The sequence below is a fragment of the Oryzias latipes genome, chromosome 12 (genome assembly GCF_053564925.1).
Source record: "Oryzias latipes strain Hd-rR chromosome 12, Olatipes_Hd-rR_3.1".
Taxonomy (NCBI): domain Eukaryota; kingdom Metazoa; phylum Chordata; class Actinopteri; order Beloniformes; family Adrianichthyidae; genus Oryzias; species Oryzias latipes.
In genome coordinates, this window is record NC_136248.1 from 5348548 (window position 1) to 5375593 (window position 27046).

Sequence of the window (27046 nt, forward strand, 5' to 3'; positions counted from 1 at the left end):
ATGGATCGTATGGCATATAATTTAAGCTAATGTTAATTTAAGTTGATGACGTCACCATTATTATAAAACCTATACGTCCCTGATCCATATTGCATGCTGTCACCTTTAACCTCACAAGGTGTGTTGTTTGTTGCTATTGCTTTAGCACACGTTTTCTTTTAATGGAATCATTACATAAAAATAGCAGACCATTGTTCGCATTATTGTACAGAGGGGTTCATAAAATCCTTCTTGCATTTTTGATCACTGTTTAAAGTCTCTCTGACAGAACATTATGCTATAAGAGGTTTGTGTTTTGCTAATACAGGTGGATGACATCTGCCTGCAATTAATGAAAGATCTTCTGTTGCAGTTGTATTATTTCTTCTTGTGACCTTGCCTTTTACAGGAACGTGGACAGGACGCCTGTTCACCTTATCGATGCACCAAACAGTTTATTGTTTTTATGTTCTTGCTTTACATTTAATTCGTTTTATGTGTTTGTCCTGGAGCTTAGCCCCAGGCCAAGAGAGGGAGGTAGACAAAAGAGGTCTTAATGATTAAAAGAAGGACATTATTTTATTATCGTTTAAATGTATTTGTCTAGAAAGAGATTGACCATTTAGAAAGAATGTTTAAATAGTAACACAGATTGACCATTTTTAAAAATTTTAAAGCTTTGTGTGTCTGTTCATCTGATTTTCTCTCATCCACAGCAAGGATGAGTAGGTTCTACGACTGGGTCATTACACAACAGCCCATAATAAACTTTTTTCTTTTTTCTTGAATTTGTATTTTCCCCACTTGTGTTCTTCATAAAACAGCACGAGGGGAAGCAGACCTTTGAGAAGAGAAATGTGGTGGACCTTTTCCATCATATTTTCTCTTACTGCGCATGCGTAAATTGATTCTTGTCTCATTGTCTTTTGTGTTTTATTGTTTTTTATTTTTTAATTTCCTGACCCTAACACTAACAAAAACTTAGACCCACAGCAGAATCATCTTGGCAGAACAGTACCACAGCAGTGGACACCCCAAGTCCTTTTGCAGCCGTTCTGTTGTATCAGATGTGTCAGATCTCTAACAGGCTTATTGAGAAGTCCATAGGAGGCCAGGTCCAAGCTTGCCAGAGCTTGTGGGACATGCAGAAGGAGGACGCGAGTGTTCGAGGCCCGGAATGACCTTTTTTGGACTTTGTTACATTTTATAAAATTGCTTACTGTTATGTTTGACAATTTTCTTTTCTCTTTTCATCGTCTGTGTGATTTTGTTCTGCTTTAACATTTCTCAATTCCCCCCCTTAATTCTAGGTGTTTTCTTTTCTTTATAGGAAGTGTTATCTTTGTTGTATTTTTTACCTTTTTACTTTTATATTTTGACTTTTTAAATTTGAATTTGACTTTTATATTTTTACTTTTTTAAACTTAAGTTTGACTTTGAATGTTTTATTTTTCTGTACTTTTATATTTTGATGATGTGTTTTTATTTTTTGTGTGACCTCACTTCGTGAGGTCAAGAGAGGGAAACTGAAGGAATTTATTTTTGTGGTTCTTATTTCTCCTAGGTTTTTATCTTATCTTTATTTCTTTGAAGGTTTTCTTTCAGGTTTACTGTGTGTGGGTTTCAGTCATTTCAATTAAAAGGGACTTCCTGATAATTGCATATGTAAAGAGGTTTCAGGAATGCAGCTCCAACCTCCAACCCCTTCAGGAGAAAACGGTCTTTGATCTTCTGGGGCCATTTGGTTGTAGGTCTGACTTGGATCATAAATCAATCATCTCAATCCCTGGGAACCGCCACAGGCATCTGCTCCCGTGTGGGGAACAAAGGTGTATTGTCTACTGTATGTTAAGAAGATCCGGCCACACGTGGGGGCCACCTAGGGAGCCATTTGGTTGCGGGACCATGTCAGTCTGGGAGGTGACTTCAGACGCGGGAAAACGGATGCTGACTCCTAACATGGACTGACAGAAGTGGGCAGGCTCCCTGCCAGCCAATCTCTAGCGACCAGAGGCGGAGATTCGGCGGCCATCTTGCTCCCGGGGGAGGATGTTCTGCCCACATGCTTAAAAGTCTGAACTCAAGGAATTTTCCTGTGTCTCCAGACAAGCTGCATGTGAATTCGGAATGTAACCTCTTGCGTATTGCAGGCCTTGATTTTGGACACCCAGATCGATCTGTTTTATTCTGTTTTATTCTGTTTTTACTATGTTTTTAGAAATATTGTTAGGGAATAAATTTGTTAATCTTTAATCCGGACGAATCCCGTGGTTTTCTTCTTCTCGACTTTATTGGACATGCAACAAAGGAAAGTAATCTCAAAGCGACAGATTATATTTTCCAACAACAGCTAATAATGAAAACAGTTCATTGTTGAAATCAGGTTAGTGAAATCCATAGAACTGGGTAAGGGGGTTCATTATAAAATTAAAGCACGATGTATCAGATTTTAAATGTTTGATTTTCTGAACCCCTGTTAAATGAAAAGCCAAAGCAGCCGAAGCAAAAATACGTTTCCACTCGAGGGCGCCACCACTATCCCGTCCGTCATCGTGCATTTAAATTAACCGCAGAAGAAGTCTCCTAATCTGACCGGGAAATTGCTCCAGCCCCGCTGTCCTGAATGAGGAGGGGACCTTGGACCAGCGGAGGAGGCTGAATCTGTCCGGACGTTTTCCGCCTCTCAGCTCAGAGGCATCGATGGCGCGTTAGCTCGTCGCCCGCACCGAGCATCGCTAGGACGGCGGGAGAGTTCAGAAGCGGCCGTTACTTTGCTAGCTAGCAGCGGACATGACTCAACAAGCTGCCGCCCTGCAGACCTACAACAACGAGCTGGTCAAATGTGAGCGATTTTCCCACTTTCCCTTTTCTAAATAGACTTTAAAAAAAAAGTAGGAATATTTTTTTATAATTATTTGTTTTTCTCAGATATATAAGTAACGTGGCAGGTTTTGATGACATGTTTCCCCTATTAGGAGACTCCTGAATTAATTTTTCCATAATAATCCATCGAGTTTTGTTGTTTTCCTCTTTTTTGTCCCTCATTTATCAGAAAGTTTTGCACCACCTCGTTAAATCCCAAAGATTATACCTTCACCCAGTTTAACCAGGTTAACTCTCTGACTTAATGCAAACGTAAATGGCTGCTTTTATCTTCAGCACGTTGGACAGTTAGCTTGTCGATTATATCCGACATTTATGTCTTTATTTACCCTTAAAAATAGGTGTGCTTTTGTGGAAAATGTGTTTCAGAGATGCACAAATCTGGCTAGTGCTAAACAAAATGTTTTGTGAAATTCCTTTTTTGTTTTTTAACGCAATCAATATTTGTAATATCCTAAAATCAAATCAAAGATTGATCCAGAATTGTTGACGGCGAAGACCTTAGTGTAAAGCATTCACAATTCTTATTGCATCTTTTTTTTTTCTTACGTTGAATTAAGAGTTTAAACGAACAGTAAATCCTTTGATACTGTGAAGCGGTGCAGGTTTAAGGGTGTTTTTTTTGGGGGGAGCAGCAGCAGACCCACAGAAACTCCACCCGTGCTTCTGCCCCTCAGGCATCGAGGACCTGTACTCCAAACGGGAGGAGCTGAACCGTCAGATCAAGCTGGAGGAAGAGGAGAAAGAGCGGCTGCAGCACGACATCCAGATCCTGTCGGAGAAGCTGAGCCGAGTGGAGAAGAGTCTGGCTCAAAGGCTGGCCGCTCGGGCCACGTTCGACCGCACCATCGCAGAGACGGAGACGGCGTACACCAAGGTGAGCCGCCTCCGCATGTGTGCATCTGCAGCCAAACCCCTTCAGGTGTTCACATGTCGGTGAAAAGAGCTGTGAAAACCAACAACTATGTGACAAAATATTAGAGTAAACATATTTTTGAAACCTAAACTCTTCTGCCGGAGGAGAAATGGGACGACAATTTCTATTTGAGAGGTTTCCTCATTTTAATAACCAAGACTGTCTTTGTATTTAGTTTTGAACTGATTTAAAACCGAAATGACAGGAAGAGGAGGCACGAACCCCAAAGTTAAAGATCCACTCTGATGAAAATTGTGTTTTTTTACGTTCTTGTAACATTTATCGGATGGACATGTTTTAAAGAAAATTAAGCTTAAAACTGTTTTTCTGTGTATTTGATTACTGAAATTGTTGTGAATCAAAGCAGACATTAAAAAAAACATCTTATTTTAGATGTAGAAAGCACACTGGGTGTGGACGGGCATGCCTACAACCCTGTCACGCTTTTATCTTCACCGTCAATAAAGTTTATTGAGTTTAGCGGAAAACAGCCCGAGCACCGGAATAGCTGAAGCTCATTTCATCCTCGGATTCACCTTTTCATCCGCCCTGTTGTGAAAAGGATTCTTGATAGTTGTCTTCTTCCCAAAGTGCTGTGAGAGGCTGCAGAGTCACTCGCATCGTTTCATCCAAACTTATCAGCACGTTTGATGTCATCTGCTGCCTGCATTCCCATCATGCATCGTGTTGTTATGGTTTAACAAAAGCTGCAGATGGTGCACATCCCACACGCTGATGCTGACCTCCCCGCGTGCCAGCAGTGATCACTGCAAACACCCTCCCAAACGCCCTGCTCGAGGAACACAAGCTGCTGCGTCGGCAGAGACCCGTCACTTTGGCAGAAGATGCTTCTGCTTCTGCTTCTGCTTGGGTGCGCGTATCATCTGTGCAGAAAAAAGACGTCCCAAATCAAATCCCTAACCATAACCCATAGAAAGGCTTTGCTTTCAGTTTCAACCAAAGGAAGTCAATTCAGTCGCCATTTTTCCACATTATGTCCGTCGCCATATTGGAACCGGACATCCGCAGTAAGCCGTGATTGGTCCGTCTTCATTTCTTGGGCAACCATTCTCTCCAATCAGCAGTGAGCACGTTAGAAGGCCACACCCCTTCCACTGAAAGTGCGCTCTGGAGAACTGTGAAACGCTTCGGACGTTTGATGCAAGGCCGCCTACTTCTATGGAGGCATCTGATTGGTCAGTTTATAACTGGAATAACTTGAGCTACAGAAAAAATATGAAAAAAATAGGATTAGCAAGAACGTGTTAATAAAAGGTGGCAGGGAAAGAATGTTTGCTCTGGCCAACATAATGACTGAGTAACAGCGGTTTATTTCTCAATAGAACTCTATAGGAACTTTGGTGCACATATTGGTCGTAGTAGCAAATAAGCAAATGGCTTTCCAAACACGTACTTCCTGTTTGGAACGCCAGGGCGAGGAGTCACCCAGTCCGGTTCTTGTTTTACTGTGGGTGGGCGGGACTTGTCTTTGCCTGCTGAGGACCAGCGTGAATGTTGGTAGAGCCACAGCCTCCCGTCCAGACGAGCTCATGGATTCACCTGATAGATTTTTAGTGTTTAGTTTGGACCTTTGACACACTGACAGACTCCTGTCTGTGGAGCTCAGTTGGGACTCATGGGGGGGGGGTCTTTGTTTCCTCTTGTAGATCTTGGAGAGTTCCCAGTCTCTGCTGAGCGTCCTGAAGCAGGAAGCGGGGAACCTCAGCAGAGCCACAGAGCCGCGCAGGAAGGAGCATTAAGGCCCGAAGGATGTGCCGGCGCTCGCCTTCAGCCGCCGTGTCAAATATGTCACTGATTTCTTAGAGGTTATTTAAATAAACGTGTTTGTTCAGTAAAAAGGACTCATCGCTGCTTTTGTTCCAACTTCTCTATTTATTCAGTTTTTCTTTGTACAAGTGCAACGTCTTTCTTTCCCAAATGAATACAAGAAGTTTACAGTGAGCAGATGCCCTGCGATGCAGCTTTAAAGACGAGAAGAAACCCGAAGGTGACCCTGCACTCTGCAGTGGGAAACCCCTGACATTCTTCACCAACCATCAGCAAAAACCTGCTGCGTCTGAGGAACCCGGTCCGCCTGTGGGCTTCACGACCTGAAAGCCATGATTGTAGAAAACATTCAGAAGAGTTGTGCTGGATGAAAATGCGTCCCTCTGATGGAAACGGTTGGCGTGGCACTCTGAGCACACAGCGCAATTTACGGCTCTTTTCTGGTGTTGGAGATCGGAGCAGAACCTCGGACCTGCCTTTCTGCTCCAAGTCAGACTGAAGACAAAACGAGGAAAATGAAACGTAAAACGAGTGGCGTTGGATGGCCGATGATGGCAGATGCTACTTGCCCCCGCCGCCCTCACTGACCGAACTGCTGCTACACGCCCCTCGCTCTCCCCCTCCGCCACCCTGGTCAGAGCTGCACGTGACAAATTCGTGGAAAAGGAAAAACGTCAAAATGGTGGCTTTCCGTGACTTTTATCTCCATAGCAACCATTTCATGTTTTGGTCGCCTGGGGGTGACGAACAGGTCTAGTGATTTTTACAAGAAAATTTACGTAAATGTTTGGATTTCCTTGGCAACGAAGGTTTTTTTTTGTTAGCCACGCCCCCCTTTCCTGATACAGTCATATTGCATGTTATGTTGTTCAGAGATTCACGTTTTACATTTTCTGGTTTAAAAAACCAAACAAAACGTGCGAGCAGCAGGGAAACGACCTTTTGGCGAGTTTGATCAAAATCTACAACCTTTATTTCCAACTTTTTTTTTATCAAAATAGGTGACCTCCTCCTGAGGTCAAAGGTCAACAGAACTTTGGATGTGGTTTCTCACTACTTTCTTTTTTTAAACGGCAAATACGACACCGTCACCGATTTCACAAAGTAAAAACCTGACAAATATTTACGAATCCACTGTGTTCTGATGATCACACCTAAGATCAAACAATCGTTCAAACGCAATGCATTGTGGTCTATAGTAGTGAGCATCCATGCACACTGGTTCTTGGCAGAGACTTCTGGGAAATTTCCAGTGCGCTGGATTTTGGGGCTGTAGATTCGAGAAGCACTACAAACTGGCGAACGCGTTATACGGTGAGCAGTGAAGCAATTTGGATGCAACCTTCACTTTGTGGCGTGTGTTAAGTTTTAAGGAACAATCCTTTTCGTTCCCCATATTTGATAAAAGTGTGAAAATCACCAAATTACACACTTTGCCCCTAAATGGTGGCCAAGCTGTAGGTCCTGTTGCCACCCCATAATCATTTTTAAACTTCCTTTGGATCTCTCCGACACGGGCCTTTTGGTTTCATTCGTGGATTTTGACATTTTGGCTCCATTCACTGTTTGAGAGTTTCACCCGCTGTGATGTCATCATTTTTTGTATCCACCATGTCCAATATTTGTTGGTGATTTAAAAAAAAAAATTTTGAGTATGTGGCAGAGGTCAAAGAAAGAAGAATTAGGAAAATCTGGACCGCTGCGGATCCGAAAAGGCAGCTGTCGGCAGCGCATCACCGCGAACAACGACCACTTGATTCATTGAAAGACGATTCATTACAGAAGAGGAGCTGCAGCTGAAATCCTTCATCCTTCAGGTGCACGTTTCCCCACTTCTTCCTCCCGAGGTGCAAAATTCAGCTAAAAGCGAGACAGTGCAAAGACATCAGACAGGACAGAGGTACCACAGATCGACTCGACACTGAGGGAGGGGGGCAACAGCAATGTCCAGCACCCCCCCTGCTTGGAAACTGTACAGCAATACTGGCCGAAGGGAAGGAGGCTCTGACGGTGAGCCTTTCATCCGTTGGCAACATGATTTAAAAAAACAAAAGAAAATCTGGAGACTCGGTGCATTTCTTGCATATAAAACAACGGAATAAAAAAAAGAACATTTATCAAAAGCATTCACACACTGTCCTGCTTGCACCCCCCCACCCCCCCCGTTATGGGCGGAGCAACTGCTCTGGAATGTGGGAGTGATGACGCGTCTCGTGTCAAACGCGACTCACGAATGAAGACGTGGAGGATTCCTCCGCAGAGGGACTCCATTCGGACGCACGCGGGATTGGCGAAGGGCACTTTTTCCAGCATTCATCGGGATATGAGAGCTGACCCCACCCCACCCCCTGACCCCACCCACCAGCAGGCCTGTTGTTGGCTGAAACAAAAACTAGAACTGGCACCCTTTTTGGTCCTGCATCCAAACTGCCCTCTGCCGGAGCAATAATGTCCCCCGGATCTCAGAGGAAGAGGGAGAAAAGGCCGTGTTTCCATGGTAACACCGGACTCCATCACACACCGACAGCAGCTGCTTCCTCTCATCACATCTGAAACTGAAGCTTGAAGCCAGCAGGAAGCGTCCAGAGAGGCGGTGCCAGGCGTGGTGATGACGGCGGAGGCGACAGTTCAACTGTCCCGGATGGCAAACAGCCCAGCTGCTTTCAGGAGAAGGCGGAGAGCCAGCAGCACCGACGGGGAACGCCGGCTGGCCCGCTGAGCGGGAGTCCGGCTGGGGCGGGGGTGGGGTCAGCACCGTCGGCCGCAGGGATCAGAAGTAAAGAGCCGGCTCGCTGCTGTAGTCAGACAGGGAGGAGCTGTCCGCCGGCGTGAGCTGCAGACAGGAAACACAAACGCCGTCATTCTTTCTTTCACAATAAAACGTCAGTCTCCCCTTCAAATCTGCCGTCTGTCCACGCAAGAATGAAGAGAGAGCCCCCCAGCACCGAGTACCCTCCCCACCACACGACCCCTTCAGACACTACTGATCCCCCCATATTATTAATATGCAGTCAAAAAAAAAGACCAGGCAGTTCTGCTTTCAGCCTCTTTCCTAAATGTTCATTTCCATCATTTAAGGGGTGGAGCCATGAATGGGATTAGGGGTTGTGTGTGGGTCGGGGGCTTTATTGGAATTTTTATATTGTTGTGCTTGTTTTATGTTTTAGTTCTGGTGTTAATCTCTTTGTGTTCCGTTCTATATGGAAAGTGCTACATAAATAACACTTGATATGTTCGGTGATGTTCTGATCCAGATGAGTTCTGCCCGGTTCTCTGGTTCGGTTTTCTCATCCCGCATGCAACATCACAACTACATCAACCTTCAAGGCCTGTTCACACCGGGACGAATTAACGCCTCGTGACTAAACAAAGGGCACCAACGAGAGTGTGCACACCGACGCGAAAAAACGCCAGGCGTTAAAGCGTAAAAAAAAAAAAAACGCCTCGGGTTCGTTTTTTTTTTTCGACGCGTCGCGTCGAAATCTACTCGACCAATGAGAATGGCGCTTTTGCTCACGTGTCTGGAGCTTCTGAAGTTACAGTAAAACACAACTTGGGGGCGCTCAAACACAAAACTGCCTTGCTGAGCACACATACCAGCGAAGAAGATAGACGCCAAGTAGCGTCTACACTGCCGCGAAGAAATAATGACGGACATTCTAAAATATCCCCGAACCAAGCACCAGTTGGAGCAACTGGTGCTTGAAATATTCATGTTTTTTTTGTTTGATTCTGACAAGCGTGTAAAAACTTGCTCTCTTCTTCTGAGTGAAAAGCGACTTTAAGAAGCGTAAAGTTGCGCAGCGCCACCTTGTGTACAGGAGTATTTCTGTTTACATTAAGCGCCATCTAATGTCAGGGAATGAAATTGCATGTTCACTCCACTCATCGTCAGCGAAAATCGCCTGGGTGTGAACACAAAAAACGTGGCGAAAAACGCTGGCGAATAACGCCTGGCGAATATTCGTCCCGGTGTGTACGGGCCTTTAGTGTGTGGATCAGCTGTGCTGATGCAGCCCTTAACGAATACAAAAGATAAAAACATTCCAGAAGGGAAATTTTCCTGCATTCCAGTGTTACCTGGCAAAACTGCGGTTCACCTTTTCGCAGTCTCACTGCGTCACTCACACCCTTAATTCAGGGCACGTTTTTTCTCAGCACAGTGTTCTGCATCCTGGCTGGTTGTTGACCTTGTCAATCAATCCCCTCCAGGCCCCGTCTCCCGTAGAGACACGTTTGAGACCTACATAAACCTTCGATGGCGATCAGATGACGGTTTGAACTAGGCCTGCACAATTAATCGCAAATTTATTGTTATCGCGATTTCAAGCTGTAAGCAATATCTATATCGCAAAAGTCGGCAAAAATCGCAAAGAATGGTAAACCTTAAATGTGCTAAAACAATCTTATGGCAAATTGAACTATTTAATGAATTGAATAAATCCCTTTATGCATTTGACCAATCAGATGGAGCTTTTATGTTAGATGTTGCCCTCCTTCTTAGACGAGGGTCATTTGGAGAATAATTTAAGGTATTTTGACTCTTACTTAATTTGAACTTTTGCAGTGAAATGAAAATGTTTTTGTTGTTTTTGCTATTTGTTCATTTATCGCAAGTTATATCGTCATCGCAATATTGATCACTAATATCGCATATCACGAGTTTTCCTCATATCGTGCAGCCCTAGTTTGAACTCTGAGAGTTGACGCAAGAGAAAAAGTGAGAAACTGTTTATGTCTGTCTGAGAAAAGTGTAGGACAGTCTACGTCACAGACTTCACAGGTTATTTGAGAACATAACCCCAGCGATAAACCGGAAAACGCTGCATTTCCGTTCCTGTGTTTCCTCCTGTGATCTATAAATTCGTACTTCTTTTAAACCCCAGCAGTGGAAAACCGTAACGACGTTTCCTCAATAGATAAACGTCCGCCAGCATCAGATGTTCTGAGTGGGACATCTGATCCCTGATGAAGGACTTCACTGCTGGAGCTGCAGGTGAGATTCGAACCCTCAGCAAAGACGACCCACACAGAAACATTTCTGATCAGTGCTGGATGTTTCACGCCGGCGTCTTCTGCCCGTTCAGACCACAGATGTTTAGAGCTGACACGTCTTGATCGTTTCGGAAAGATTGGGTTTCCCCACAGACTGTCCGCATCTGGACTTTGACTGCTGGACCGTTCAGTTATTTTAGAGGAGAGCTCCGGATTCTAGGAGCACACATCTCTCAAACATCTCAACTGGATGAACAAAAATCGGGTTGTAGTCCTCAAGAAACGTGCAGCCGACACATCCAGCATCTCCAGGCTGACATAAAAGCTCACCATGACTTCCGCCGTCGTCTGCGCATCCGCATCCACTTGGTGAACGCCGTCGTCGTGTTTGTGTTCCTGCCAGGAGCTGAAGTCCACCGAGTGTTTAGGGACGTAGCTGGAAAGGTCTGCACGCCACCCAAAAAACAGGCGGTTAGTTTCTGATGACGCCTTTACTCTTTAACAAGCCATTTTCATACATTTATAAATATAAATTCTGCTTTAGTCTCATCATTAGTATTCAATGTTATATTGAATGTAAAACGAAAAAAAAAATGTATAATTTATTTATTACTTTATATTAATGTAATAACAGTGGAGATTTAAAAAAAATCCCCCAAATTAAAGAATTAGAAAAACACATTTTTTGTTCTTCCTTTTTTATTCAATAATTTATTTTAGTGACTCATGAAAGCAACAGAAATAATGCATAATAAATATCTTAGTTTAGTTCCTTACTTTATTATTTTAAAGGATTGTTTTTATTTTCACGAATCCTGATTGATGCAGATTTAGATGAAGTTCATCTTTTGTCCAGCAGGGGTCTCTGTCCTCTAACTTGTGTGTATGATTTGTCACATCGACTGAATATTTTTTATTTTGGTTAATGTTCCTGATCCAAAAGTAATCTGGAATTCCTGATAGGGAACATGAGACGCCCTCTTTGAATTTTCATGCCTATTTGAGCTGCAGGACTGCGTCTGAACGATGCTTCATGATGTTTCCACAGAACGTCGGCGCTCTCATGGAGTGACTTTCCTCTCATGATGTAACCCCACATAAACCCCCAGCTAAACTGTTTTATGGGATAATTTTTTTCCCCGTCTCTAAAAGATCAAATAGACGTTTCTGCTTGATTCAGTTCAAGCACCAGTTGTAGAATCGGGAACACATCTCACCGCTGCTGCTGTTGTTGCTGTGGGTTGGCGTGGTGATGATGCTGGGGCGCGGGATGTGGATGCGTCCCACCATGCTGGGCGGCTCTTCCTCCTGCTCCTCCTCGTCCTCGTCTCCACTGTCCCACACGCTGCTCTCAGACGGATACTCGTACGTGCTGTGGAGGCTCGACTCGTTGAAGGAGATCTTCAGCTGCAGAGAAAAACAACAGAGATCATCGGTGAGCTTCAGGATCATGAGGAGAAGATGGAAAACAGCAGGACGCCCGGCTTCCGGACTAAATATTACATCATTTCGAATTTAAAAAAACGTAATTTCCTGTAAAAAGACAGACGTGCTCAATTGACTTGAATATTGCTGAATAAATAAAAAAACTGAAAGCTAAATAATGCGGGAGATAAATCCATCCATCCGTTCTTTAAATCCCTTTCGGGGTCACGGGGCTGCCGGAGACTAACCCTGCTTCAGTTGGGCGAAGGCGGGGCACACCCTGGACAGGTCGCTGGTATGTCGCAGGGCCACAATCACACCCTCACAGTCACACTTTGGAACAATTTAGAGTCATCAATGCACCTATGAAGCACGTTTATGGAGCGTGGGAGGAAGACGGCGTGCCCGGCGGAAACCCACGAACGCAGGGACAGGTCCCAGCTGGGATTTGATCACTAAATCCAGAAAGATCCATTATTTGAGCAGAATATTGTTACTATTGTTCACTCATTTTAAATTATGATGGAAAAGCAGCAAAATAGCTTGAAACGCCAAAGTTCCCTCTTAAAACAAAAGACAATAGCTTTTTTTTTCTGGATTTGCAGCCTTCGACACTCTTTTAATGAGCATGTGACGGTTTCTTAACCAGGAAAAACCAACATGAAGCTCCTGAAGGAGCGGAGAGCTCAAAGGGAGCCTGAAGGATTTACAGGAAGAAGTTCCTGATGAAGCTGTTAGATGTTTTAGCGTGCACGCCTCGTGCTAATAAAACGACAACAATAGCTTGTTTTCTTACATCCTTGTTTCCATGGAGATGAAAAGCGTGCAGAAAGGTTGCCCGTGCGTTTCCGGGGGGCGAGGTTCATCCTGACCAAAGTGCCTGGCACCATAATCTCTGATCTGATCCAGATCTGTTCTAACTTCGGTTTTATGGCCCAAACCTAAAGATAGCAAGGCCTCAAGCTTCCTCACTTCAGGTCTCTATCATCATCATCATACGGATGGGTTTCTGGGAAACAACTAGTCCTTCCATGACATCTCTGCGTGGCGTTGCAGACACACCCACTAATCACATGACCCACCTGACGGAGAAGGACTGCAGGGCGGGGATTCCACCTGAGAGGACAAAGGTTGAAAGGTGGCGCTCCACAAACAGCCAGAAGACTGAAGGAGTGACAGAAGACATGGAGGAAACCCCGCCCCCTTTTAAAGGCGAGGAGCTGCGCTGGAACCGTCAATCAACGAGGACATGCAGGAAAAAAGTGTGTGAACTTTTATCAGCTCCACTGTTCCATCAGGGTCGTTCAGATTAGACATATTCAGATAAGCTGATAACAGCCTCAGATCTGTGTCACGTGAGGGGAAGGAGGGACTCAAAGAAACCACAGAAGAATGCCAGGCCCGTCAAGCGCCTGATCTGCTCCTTCCTCCCAGAGGACGCCTGGACGTGCCCTACTTTCTGCCCAGAAACATCCCCGGCTCCGTCCTGTCTTTGAGGAAGTCTCCGGACGCCAGACGCCAGACGAGCAGCGCTCTGACCTCTGCTCACAGCTGGAGCACAGATGAGCGCCTCAGCTTTTCCACCGACAGACGGAAAAACTAGTTCCGATTCAGGCCCGCGGTTGTTCACCCGTTCCAACAGAACGCAGGACTTCAGACCACATCTGAGGCCAGCAGAGGCAGAAACTGTTGGACCCCCGTGACTCCCTGACCCTCAGATGCAGCCACACACCAACTTCCCACAGAAGAAACATCTTCTTCTTTCATCTCAAACAAAGACATATTTCCGTTTGGAAGGGAAATGTGAGCAAACAGACCAGTTACAGGTCTGGGCCTGAACTGCTGCAGTCCCTTTTGAGTTCAGTTTGCAGTTTCACAGAACGTGATGGAGACGCTACCAGGCCGACGTGGAGCAAAGCCAGGAGTTTATTCCAGGCCACCCAGCATGGCATGTCCTCATTTAGTGGAACAACCCCCCCCCAACAACAATGGCACAAAGATGTAACGGCTCAGCACCGAGCTGCAGCAACGTCACAGAGTCTCGTCTGCATTCACAAAGTGCTCCGTCACTTAAAGAAAAAAAGAAAAAAAATCAAGCAGATTATTTCAGATTATGAGTCCGAACCGAGGCGGAACTAAAACAACAACATGTCAGCTGGAAGAGGACTGAGCAGGTGCCAGATTAGAGCTAATCTCCAGTCAGAGGATAATATTAGAACACAACCTGCAGTTTGGCTGCAGCTGCATGAAGAACGCGGCCGTCGTCTGAGATTGCAGGCGAAGCCTCAGAGGCTTCAAATGTGAGAAAACAGAGCAGATTTTGAAATCAAGTCTGCAAAGAAAAACTGATCCTCTGACATGACGGGAGAAAATCTGTCTGAGAGAGCAGAAGCATGGAATCCAGATGATCTGATGGAGAAATATCAACTATTAAGAGGAGTTTTGACCATTTTTTTACTAACAAAAACTAACAACTCAACTCGTTTAATTTGTAATGCATTTAAAAATTTTGTAATTTTCAGAATACTTGTTGGGGAAAAAGTTTAGAAAAATATCCATATCAGAGTCCTAAAGCAATCATAAAAACAAGCTTTCGCTAATTGGTTAGTAGCGGTAAATCTTAGGGGCGGAGCCAGTGCCCCATACCCCCCGTCCGTTGGTCAACAGAGTCTAGTTTGGCACCTCTGACTGTATAAAAGAGCTGGACAGAGCGAGTGCGGCGTCAGCCATAGAAGAGGGTTTCTACTCAGTGGCCATTTTTTCATGATACGGACGTCAGTAAGCAGTCAATTCTGAGTCAACGTTTCTATGGCAACCACTCTCACCAATTAGTTTGCTGAGCTTGTTGAAAACAGACTCACGAGAATTTGTCAATCCAACGGGGGGGCCAGCGAACACCACCTACATTTATGGAGGCATCTGATTGGTCCGTTTATAACTTCCATAAAAAAGAGTATTATCAAGAGGTCATTGGGAATTTTGCTTCAGGGAACTAGTAGGTACTTCCTGGAATGCCAGAGGGGAGGGGTCCCTTAGTCCAGTTCTTATATACAGTCAATGGTTGGTATGTAGGAAGCTAAAGAAAAAAAGGACAGAACTTAGCCAGTTGATACACTGAAGAAAGGTTTGATTTCATCCTCAGAGGCTCACAGCATCCTGGTCAGGTCAGATGCTGAAGCTTCATGACGCCTCTGGATGAAGTGAAAGCCGCTGCAGCTGAAGCTGGAGGACTGTTGCACATCTTCGCTTCTACCGACACGTTTGTGGGAGGCGGGCCCTGGCGGCATCTGTGTTCAGCTTGCAGACTCCCTGTAACCCTTGTGGTCCATATGACCCCACAAGGAAGGTATCGGCTTGTTCGGCCTTGGAGGCACGTTAACGTTGGGAGTTGGGTCATCTGGACCCCACTCGACAGTGCGCTGAACCTTTTTTCTTCAATGATTTGTGATCTTCACTGGTGTCCATGGATTACATGAAATCCTCTTTACCTTCATCCACCTTTGTCACGGTAGGAATAACACATCAATGTAAGGGTGGGGTCATCTGGACCCCACAAGATAGCACAAAGGCTGTAGCGGTTTGTGAAGGCCCCGTGTGAGTGCTGGAGAGCCGCTGTGCAGCCGACGCCGGATTATGGCACTGATAAGGAGCCGGATATTGTGCGTGTCTTATCAAACGGCGTCAGGTACAAATATTTTTGTAGCAGCGGAGAAGGGTTTTGACCAGCGGTTTTGCAGACGTGAAGGATTCGGTTCACACCAAGAAGAGCCTTCAGTGTGAAGCAGAACCAACAACAGTCTAATCCTAAACGCACATAAACACACTTATTGTGCGAATGTGGCGAGAGTGTCCGTGTTTGTGAAGAGCTGTAATCGGCGCAAAGGAAAGCCCCGTGCACACGGTAGGAAATCAGACCTTTCATCAAAATAAAACGATGACCTTTAACCTTTTCTCCTTGACTCTTCAAAGATGAAGAAGAGCAACACAAACTGCTGAAGTCAGGAAGTGAGCTCGTGCTCAGGTAGTAGTGTGTGGTAGCACCGATCATTCACAGGAGGGTGTGGTTTAGGGCCGCAGAGTACAAAGATCCTCTGGAGATCCAGACATGCAACCGTGACACCGACCGACATCCTCACAGATCGTTACTCCTCAGGATCAGACAGATCCGTCAGATCCAGGAGGAAGGGGCTCAAACAGAGCCGGGATCCCTCTGCAGCGTCAGGTGATGAAAACCTCATCGCGGCAGGAAAAAGACGAAAGCATCAGCCGCTTGAAGAAGTGGAGGTGTGGCCTAACGGAGCGTCAAAAGTGCGACTTTGCAGCTCTCCCATGAAAGTTCCAAATCTATTGAGATCACGTGTACCGGAACGGCTGTGTTTTATTTATGTAGACCGGCTGTGAAGCAAAGTGAAACGTGGCGAGAAGGAAACCGTAAAATACTGCAATGTTGCATTCGTGCAGTGACCTCAGTCTGAAAATGACAGCTTCATAAGTTCATTCAAACATCTGCAGGGATGGTTCCACCCGCTCTTCATGGCGTGACTCATCTATTTTTAGCCATCTTGACAGGATATGACAGCGGTGTCACAACTTTTTGCAAAGAGAGCCAAATTTGGCGAGGTGAGAATGATCGAAGGCCGACCAATCGGCCTGCATTCTTTGAACTACTTTAACAACATTACATGCAAATGAACCATTTATCGCAATCGTCTACTTTTCATTTCTTGGCCTAGAAATCCATGGAATTACTTTTTTCAATTGTGAACTTTTGGCACCGTTAGTTATTGTAGTTTTGTCTCCCTCTGGATATTGAACTCCGTGAAAACAGGCACATCCTCTTTTTTCATAGTTAACTGAAGAAATATGCCAGCGTCCACTTGTCCTGGAAGCCGCGGCTCTCGCCGTCAACTCTACAGTTGGCATTTTAGAAATGTGCTGCAAAGCATCACAGAAAGGTCACATGACAGTGTCGCCACAAGTATAGAGGACCACTTCATGGATTTTACCTATCGCAGGTTATTTTTAGAACGCAACTACCACGATAGATGAGGCTACCCTGCAGACACAAATCGGGCAGTGTTTAAAAAAAAGTTTATTTCTGTTATAGTGATTGACTTGTTTTTGCATTGAAGTCAATGGGGGAAAAATGTGCTCATCTCGCAAGCCCCCTAGTGGTTCTCCGGTGAACTGACTTCACTTGTGATTTCAAATGGGCTTCAATCTGGAAGTCAAGAGTTATGAACGCTGAGCAAATGTACTGAAACATGAAAGAATTCATGCAAAACTGCATTCATGGAAAGTCTTAAAACAAACATAAAGAAAGGGAAGAAGAAAAAACACTTCTGTTTTTTTTTTTCAAAATAAAAGTCTTTACACTGTAAATGCAACAGAATCCACCATCAGAGATTGAAGTTGGACCTCAGGAAGACACAGCAGAAGGTCTGCAGCCTCTGAAACATCTGATGGCTCAGCTGTTTGTCACACACACACTACATTTGCTGACTAGAGCACAACCTCATCATTCAAACAAATTGATCTACTCCGTTTCAGATGCATGTCACTGTTCCTCAGACTAAAATACTAAAGATGGCCATGGACCAGAGGGAACTGACAGCCACAGTGACATGAAGACACCTGTATGTGTGTGTGTGCCTCTTCATCCTAGAATCCTAATGACAGGATAGAATGGCTGCGGCTGGTGTTGCCCTGGCGACAGGCGCCATGGATATGTGACAGAGGGAAATGGGAGAGTGGAGGTGCAGACAGAGACGGCTCGGAGACAGACGGCAGCTTTTCACGGACTAAAAAAGAAATCGAATTATTAGTGACCTTTCCCAACAAAGTACCCGATAAAAACCACGTTAATGCGTGTGTAGGCGCCACTCCCAGGCTGGCTGGGGGATCGTGTGCAGCTTCCATTGGGAATATTTGAATAAAAGGCATATGGGACAGAAAGCAAACAGCAAATACAGCAGAAGATTACCCACACACGTTTGCATTTGCGATCAAGGGAGCGGAGCTCGGTGTGGTTTTTCCCTCGCACAGTTAGGCAGGTTTTCCATAAAAGTGGTGCCAGTCAGAGAGGCTGGAGGGGGAACAGGCTGAGACCTCCTCCTGTTTCTCCCACCACCTTTCTTTTTATAAACGGCCGTATCCGTGCGCGTCCTCCGCTCCTATAATCTCTGCAGCATCTTACTCACGCACTCCAAAAAGACCTGCACAAAGACGCACACACGCTGAATTAAACATGACTATGATAGTGGGGCTTTGCTGGATGAATTCTAATTACACTGACTTTGCAGTCGGTGGTTGGTGGGGCATGAGCGTAACACCTTCAGGCATGGCCGTCTGCTCAGGAGCTGCATGTTTGAGCACGAGCGGAGGACAGACTGACTGGATGTGCGAGAAACAAGCTTGAAATGTTTTTTCATAGAAATTTAAAATCTCTAAATCTGTGCTGTCTAAACACCAAACAGAGACTTTACTATTCACAGCAGGTTACCGTACCAAGTACAGTACATCTGACCGCAATCCAACGTTTAGGACTTTCCGTGTGAGACCACTGTTACCGAGGCCTCTGATTGGTCCGTTTGTAACTTGAATAACTTGAGCTACTGGTATCAGCAGGAATGGTTCTTCTGACCAACAGAACGACTGAGTTACAGCTGTTCATTTCTCTCTGGAAGTCTATTTTGGCTCATTGAAGGTGGCGGGTACTTCCTGTCTGGAATGCGAGGAGGAAGGGTTGCTCAGCTCCAGTTCTCATATAGTCAATGGGTAGCCTTTTGTTAATAATAGTAATAATAATAATAATTGATACTTTATTGATCCCTCAATGGGGAAATTCTTCTCCACATTTTGACCCATCCCCTGGGGGAGCGGTGAGCTGCAGTCTAACCGCGCTCGCGAGGCGGTAGCGTTAAGGGTCTTGCCTAAGGACCCTCACTGGGTGATGTTCATTGCTCGCCATTGATATGGTAATTGACCCAGTACCATTGTTTATCCCCCTCCGGGAATCGAACCCTGGATTCCTGCATTCTCACCTCACCAACCGAGCTACCCAGCCGTAAATGGGTTCTTTTAAATGCTTTTTTGATCGTTTATAGTCCTGGTCATCCAAACACCTTTAAAGACAAATAAATAAATAAAAAACACTAGTCACAAAGTAATTGACACTACTGGTTAAAAAGCAAAGTTGTAATTTTTTTATAAACAAGGGCAATTGGAAGGGTAGATGCTACAACAACTGTAAACCTACAAATTCCTCCAAACTAAAACTAAAAAAAGATGCAGCTTTGCCTCGTTAAAAATATTAACGATTCTTGTTCTCATCATGGATCCATCGACACTTTCTGAGGCTCCACACATTTATGATCGCTCTCATCGGAGATTACCGCAAATAAATCCAGGTCGTTTACTATGTTTGGACTCGTTTATATAATTCGATCATCATTTAAGGATTTAGAACTACGGTCAACAACAAACACCATAAACCTGTAACACCAAGCAGGTAGAGCTTAGAGCCAATAGTATTTTCATTTTTACTAACCTTTCCCTTAACATTTAATTCACCTGATTAAACTGAAAAGCGCTGTTCGGGACAGGAGGGAGGATGTTAGGATTTCAGGAAGGGAGGAGAGATGGGAAGGTCTTCTGGGTGGTGAATTATTAAACACAATGGACTTTCACACCTGTAGTCCTGCTGCACAATGTAAATGTAGGAGTGTGCCCTTTCAGTGGCCTTCCGGTGTGACGGAGCGTTTAACCCTTTGGCCGTTTTCTATTCGCTTTATGCAGAAAAGCTGGCCTCAGACAAGGATGGACCTCAGGCTCTTACTTTAAAGAAATGACAGAATTTTTCATATTTGGTTCAAATGTTAACAACAGACGTCTGTGCATTCTGAATGAGAGCAGGTTCTCGTGGCGTAACATGCCAGCCCGCTGCACTCGTGGACCGTCACATTTTCCTCATAAAACTTTCACAAAGTACCTACTGGGATGTAAACGGCACTTATTTCCTGCTGTTTCTGGGAGACTGCCAGCTCCAAGCTAAAGGTGAATCCTTTGGGACAAAACAACCCTGGCAGAGAGTGTAGCCCCTCAAATGACCACTGGGGGCAACATCTCTAGTGTCTGACTTTACACCAAAAACAAACACGCAGCCTGGTAACAAAATACAGTGAAATACGGTAATTTTCTATTTCTTACAGCTGTGTAAATGTGATGCTACGTTCACACCAGGCATGTGTAACGGGTTCTTGACTCCCCGTTTAGCCTGCAGTGTTCACACTGGGCTGTCAGTCGCTACCCGATCCGAGCCCGAGCCCTACAGTTGGAAGAGACTTGTTGCAAAATGTTAAAGTGGTGCAAATCAGGCGAATCTTCCCGCAGACGTTTTCTTTCCCGGCTCTTTCCCGATACATAAAAGACTTGGTGTCACAGAAATCAGCCATCTTTAGTCGTCAAGGCCGACCCATATCAGGCTTTCTCGTTCAGATCCGTCTTTTGAGGACTTGATTCTATTGTGTAACGTTGTCAAGTCATTGTAAAGAAAATTCTAAACTCCTACTGTGAAAGTCTGTGATGTGGACGTGGTTAGATGTGGGGCTGCGGGACCTTTTGGTGCTGCTGAGATTTACAAAGATGTAATTGGAAACTTTAACACACTTAAGTGCCGATTCAGACTTATGGTTCGGATTCAGAAAAGAGACTACAAGACTGTCCCTAAGAGGAAAAAGGAGAAGGAGGGTCTAAGGCAGGGATGCCCAGTTTAGTTTAGTCGGTTTAGTTTAGCCAATATCTATTGAATTCTATGACTTTGTGTTCTTCATGATTGATGTATATTACACAATTACAGGTATGAAGCCCTTTGAGATGACTATTGTTGTAAATATTGGGCTTTATAAATAAAATTGAATTGAAAAAAAAAAAGTCAATTTATTTTTTACATAAAAAACAATCAAAGTACAATATTTTCCACCCAGAAACAGCTCGAAACACGGTAGATCCTTCATGACCAACACCAGCTGAAATCTCAACCAAACTGAGAGTTTTCTCAGAATGCACAGAGTGGGGGGGTGGGGGGGGTGGCATGAGTCCATAACAAGCAGTCCTTGGGAACAACTTGAAAAGCAAACTGCAGCTCCTCCCACATCTACTGCTGGTCATAAAAAGCAAACAGCTGCTGTAAACCCAGATCTCAAAGTGTAGACGGAAACTGATTTCATTCTGGACCGACTTCACGGAAAGTGACGTCCCTGCTTGACCTACATCACTTTTACAACATCTTCCCCACCAGAACCAGGTGACAAAAAAGCAGGACAGGCTGATTCACCGCTATCCACGGGAATGAAGAAACACATCATTCAATTCTTCATAGACTTGAAAAAGCAGAACATGAGGAAAAGGAGGAGTTAATAATGTGTAGAGGATCTGAAGAGAGCTTCTCTGAAGGCTCCCTGAGTAGCACTGGCTCATGGGAAAAAAAACAGTTCCAGACCAGAGAGCTGCGCTGTGGTCGTTCTTGAAGGTCGCTCTCACACACGGACGCCAATGAACAGCGAATTCCACACAAATTGCCGGCTTGGCCAAGCCTCTGCGCTTTTGTAATTGCCCGCACGACCCTTCCCTCCAATGAAAAGGACCAGAAAACAATCCAGAGCTTGATGTGACTCAGTCAAACCCGAATGCAGAGATGGAAAAATGGTTTTGTTTGCGGGTGAGAACAATGTGCAGGATGTTTGTGCGTGTCGTAGCAACACTCGGTGGTAATCTGCATGCACAGTAGAGCTGAACAACCACAGCCTTTACCATCAACCCACAGGGCTGTTTTTAATTTCTGTTTCCCCTGAAATCTAAGGCTGAAACAGAGAGCTTTCAGATGACTCAGAAAACACCCAAAGAGGAGAAACCAGACAGATTCCCGTGCAGAAATCTAAATTAGAAGCTTCCTCCTTCTAAAAAAGGAACACGTTTTAAACACAGTTCTGAAAAAGTCTTTTAAATTTGAAGTTTTTAAGCTTAAATAACTGTAAAACTGGAAATAGCTCTGCTTGTAAAAGGTGGTGTGCGCGAAGAGCAGCAAGTCAGGGAGCAGCTATCTGTAACACTGGCCTACATTACAACCCTGCTTTGCAGTCACTGCATTAAACATTCTGCACCTCTTTGGAATGGAAAGCTGAAGAGGATGCATGGTGACTCCAAATAAAGTTAAACTAGGGACCCGCTCTGATGAAAACCATGTTCTTGTGCCATTTTTCTGACGGAGAACATAGAAAAATATACAATGACATTTAAGATTGCATTTCTGAGTGCTTCTTTATCTAAATCATTGTAAAACAGTAAGGTCAGGACAGACAGACACAAGAGGGTCTCGTTCCCAAAGCCAGAACAGTTTCTTCAGTTCTCTGGAATTGGTTCGGTTTTGTCACTTCAGACTTGCTGCAGAATCGGTTTGAAAGCTGTTGCTACCAAAAGTGGGATTTGTTTTAAACAGAGACTCTGTCGAGTCTTTTCGAGATGCTCGAGCTACCAAACATTTCTCCCGCTTGAATTTAGATGCACTCTGTGTTCAGGTCAACTTTAAAATGTAGATGTTAACATATAAAAGTTTTTTTTCATTACAGCCTCTCCTCTTTTAAGCCTAGCCCTGACCTGAACCCTAAGCCTGACCTTTACCAGCAGCTGGGGAACGTATGAGTTCTGTCCTCTACTCTGGTCTACTTCTCCTCTCCTCCATTCTTAATCATTTATTTATCATTTGGTCCTCTGTGTCTCTGTTTGGTGCAGTGTGATTCATGTACTGTCCCTCTGTCCCACTCCCCTCCGGCGGAGTGATTCCAGATTCTGTGCCCCTGAACCTGACCGTGTCCTACACTTGGCTGTGGATCCCCCTCCTCTGGATGAAGCCCATCTGCTGGACTATTTAAGCATGTAGTTGTAGAGTTAGATAAGTTAATTCTTCTCTATGAATTCTGGTACATTGCCTGTCTGTCCTGGGGGAGGATCCCTCCTTCGTGTAGACACCCCTGAGGTTTCTTATTTTTTTTCCAGAATCATTTTCATTTTTTCTTCTCCTTACCGCGAAGGGGGGGTCTGAGAGTAGGGATGCCCAGTTTAGTTTAGTCTGTTTAGTTCAGTTTAGCCATCTATTCAATTATGTGACTTCATGTTCTTTATGATTGATGTTTATTATACAATTATCAGTGTGAAGCCCATTGAGGCGACTATTGTTGTAAATATTGGATTATATTAATAAAATTGAATTGAATTAAAGAAAGGGAGAAACAAACCAATTAAAATCAGAAATTAAATTTGTTTTTATAAAAAAATCAAAGATTGTATTATTTGGCCACATCCCCCAGCCCTAGTTGGGGGTGTGAGAGGCTGTCAGCTAGTGGGGGAGCGTGCAAACAGATGAGTGATGGGAAGTGGGGATACTTTGCACCAACTGCTCCGCCCCCAGCTCAGAGGTGAATTTCTATTGAACTCCTGCCGCTCTGCAGAAACTATGTCCTAGAAAACTACACAAGTTTTTTGAATTATCTAAAAAAGGCATCATTATCATTAAAAGACCAGTGGGAACAGATCGAAAGATGATCGGAGTGGGACTTTAAAGCTATCCAGCGTAAAATATAAGAGCAGCCTGCGGCACTGTGTTGAATATGATAGAAAACTCATACATACTGCATACAATGGGCTGGGTTTTTTTTCAGTGAGGCGCAGCTAAACCCTCAGACATTGGCAGCAGGTAAAGGCTGAGGCCTGAACACGGTCCTGATGAGATTTGCCCACTTCCTTTGGCTTGAAGAGCCACCTCACCCAGTAATCAGCCCCGTCACAAATAACAGGTTTGTGCGGGACGCAGCGCAGGAAAAAAAGCCTGCGTGTTGATCCGAGTGGCCGTGTGAACACAGCATCTTAATCCACTTATGCAAACCGGCTGCTGCAGGTCAAGCGATGAGACGCGGCGGTTTAGCGGCATGCGGATGTGTGCAAGCGCGCATGTGGAGGCGTGAGCTTCAACAACAACTACGGAGGTGTGCAATGAAAACAACAGGTGCAAACAAAACCAGAACCGTGACATTTGACTGCTAAATTTAGACCTCAAGAAAAATTTGACGAACACGCGTCTCACGACATGATGTGTGTTGCCATGGGGATGTGTGTCTGTGGGGGGGTTCTGCCTTCGTGAGGAGGCTCCACATTTCTGAAAGACTGGTTTAGGAAAAGCAAAACAGAACATTTGAGTCTGTGCTCACCTTCTTCCCATTGGAGCCCGTTTTGGAGAGGCAGGACTTTGGGAGGGACAGGTATCCACCGATGACCTGGATGTCCTCCACAGCGGGGTAGCGCTTCTTCAGCAGGGTTCCCAGCTGAGCGTACGGGGCCTGTGGGGGAGTGGACCCCGGTGGGGCCCCCCTTGGTGCTTCTGGCTGGGTCTCAGGTGAGCTTGGCTGGGTGTCGGCCTCCACCCTGCGCTTTGGCACCACAGTGAAGGTGTTGCCCTTCTTCCTCTGAACAAGGGGGCTGGGGACAGAGACGCGCTGTGGGGGCTCCACCTCAATGTCATCTATGTTCGTTACTGGCAGCTGATCCAAAGAGGGGGGCCGGTGCGTCGGGGAGGGGGTGGATGTGAGCGGCAATGGGGCAGGGGAGTCTGTTGGAGCTGGTGAAGATGGGGGTGAAGCTAGAGCAGGTGAGGAAAAAGGAGGTGGGGTAACAACAGCAGGTGGAGACAAAAGGTCAGAGGTCACAGGAGAACCAGGACTTGTTTCAGTGGTAGGAGAGGCGTCGGGCTTGGGGGTCCCCACCAGCCTCTCCGTCTCATTTTCCTCCAATAAATTTTCAGCTTTTTTCTCCGTGGACTTCACAGGGAGTGTTGGGGAGGGGGGCACTCTGTTGGAGGAGGAGGCCTTGACTGTGCTGGCCGCTGCAGGCGGGGCCGTAAGGCGGCCTTTGGGGACCACGGTGAAGGAGTTCCGGGACTGCAGGCGGAGGTTTGCGAGGGCTCGTGCCTGGGTGTCCCCGTCAGGGATCTGAGCCAGGTCTGGCTTTGGGGAGGCCCGGATCTCAAAGTCCTGTGAGGGACGGGACGCCTTGAAGGAAAAGGGAGCTGTGGGGGACTCGGCACGGGCACGGCGGGTCTCCGGAGAGCATGGCACCTTTGGTTTGGGGGACACCTCGGTGACCTCCCAATCTCGCTCCCTGGTGACCTTGTTTGGCCCCCTGTCTGGCTCGTCTCGTGGGGGGGCCGCTGGGCCTTCCTCGAACCGCTGACGGAAGGATGACACTGGATGAGGGCCCCCGGGGATGTGCTGGGGGCTGCTGTGCTCCGGAACAGGATGCTTTGGTGTGGAAGAGCAGGAACTCTGGAAGAGCGGTGAAGACAGCTGGCTGCTGACCGACTGACCCGGCCCCTGTTTTGGCCCCAGGTCTGGCTGTGGTCTGGACCAGAGTCTGGATCTGCTGCTGGAGTTGCTGTCCAGGTCCAGCAGGTTCTCCGTGCTGTGGGACTTCTTCTGCAGTTTCCCATAGTTGCTGTCAAACTTCTGCAGGATCCGGCTGACCCGGCCATGGCCCTCCCCTGCAGCATACGCGGCCTCATACTCGGGTCGGCCCAGGGTGCTCAGGTTCTCCTCGCTCTTGCTCAGCGTGGTGTCGTAGATGACCACCTCCTTGGCTCGGATCTCGGTGACAGCGCTGCCCCTGCGGTCCAGAAGGTCGTTCAGGGAGCTGTAGCCCCCCACCCCGTTCTGCTGCCACTTGGCCCCCGTCTGAGCGTCTCCAGCTTCTGGGAAGTAATCTGGATCCGTCTCGATGATGATGATGTTGTCGGCTCGGATAGTCCGTATTCCCGGGACGCTGCCGTACAGTTCCAGGATGTGCTGGACCGGGCGGCCGGTGTGTTCTCGCTCCTCCTGCCGCTCCTGCCGCCTCCTCCGCTCCTTCTCCAGCTTGATGAACGGGTTCTCCTCGAGGGGCCCCAGACTCTCCTGCAGAACCAGGCTCTCGTGCCGGTCGTTCTCCCTCGGAGTCCTGTCGGAGGCCGTCGGTCGCGGCTCTTTGTTGTTTGCGAAGTGTTGGCTGGCTGTGGTGATGGTGTAGTTCCGTCCGGACCCACCGGCCGCCCCGCCGTCCCTCGTGAGTCCGCCGCTCCCGTTCACATTCCCCGTTAGCTCGCCGTTTACCCGTTGTGGGCCCGCACTGCCAGGGCTGGTCTCCGGGGACCCGGTTCCCCCCGAACCGCCGCCCTTAGCCTTCCTCCTCTCCAAGATTTCTCGCTTCCAGGCCGGCATCCTCGGACTTTCTTGGCCGGCATCTTGGCGGAGGAGGCGAACCTCAGCCCCGCCGGACATCGTGGTGGCTACCTCGGAAGGAATGAGGCACTGCTGCCGCGGAGCGCTGCGGCTGTGAAGGGCTGAGTGTGCCGCCGAGCGTACCCACAGGACCGTTCAGGGCGCACGCATCCCTGCCTCCCCCCGCGCTCTCTCTGTCGCCTTCACGGTACACTACTCTGTTTCTCCCACAGCCCCTGAACGCGACTCCTCCTCTCCACCGGACCGTAGCCCCTCCTCCCCATCCGTTCATCGGCCCCAAGGCTTTACAGACACGCCCATTTGCTTCCCTTAAACCGCCCCACAATCTCCCAAACCACGCCCCATCAATTGTTAACCGCATAAAATGGACTGTCAGTCAAAAAAAAAAAAAGGTTGCATTCAAGGCCGGTCCATCCTTTCAGGCAACTAAAGACGAATTCACACTTTGAGCTGCGTCCTTTCTCATTTACGGCTTTGTCGCCTGACTTTTAGTTCATAAAGAAGTTCAAGTTCACGAAGAAAACTCAAATATGACCTATTTTGGCTGAAGTTTAGGTCTCCCCAGGTGTCCCCTGTCGGTACCCGAGCGAAGCAGCTTTTTTCCTGCACGTGAATCAGCGCTAAGTGTTCTATTCTTGGGGACAACAACAGATTAATGTACCTGATCAAATATTAATCGCGCGGCTATAATTAAACACAGCTCGACATAAGTGGCCAGAACAATAACCAGTTTATTTGTTAG

At 46.3% G+C, this 27046-nt stretch overlaps 2 protein-coding genes across 2 annotated transcripts; one reads left to right on the forward strand and one right to left on the reverse strand.

Moving 5' to 3' along the window:
- Nucleotides 1-2082: 2082 nt before the first annotated feature.
- ssna1 (Sjogren syndrome nuclear autoantigen 1) lies at nt 2083-5637 on the forward strand. Its single transcript, XM_004075087.5, has 3 exons — nt 2083-2821; nt 3540-3739; nt 5446-5637. The coding sequence occupies exons 1-3, from the start codon at nt 2770-2772 to the stop codon at nt 5536-5538; spliced, it is 345 nt and encodes a 114-aa protein (XP_004075135.1). The 5' UTR covers nt 2083-2769; the 3' UTR covers nt 5539-5637.
- Nucleotides 5638-5651: 14 nt separating this feature from the next.
- tprn (taperin) lies at nt 5652-26542 on the reverse strand. The gene is made up of 4 exons (XM_011482058.4): nt 24247-26542; nt 11779-11968; nt 10892-11007; nt 5652-8399 (listed from the first exon to the last, which is right to left on the reverse strand). Exons 1-4 carry the CDS (start codon nt 26341-26343, stop codon nt 8337-8339), a joined length of 2466 nt encoding a protein of 821 aa, XP_011480360.1. The 5' UTR covers nt 26344-26542; the 3' UTR covers nt 5652-8336.
- Nucleotides 26543-27046: the final 504 nt, after the last annotated feature.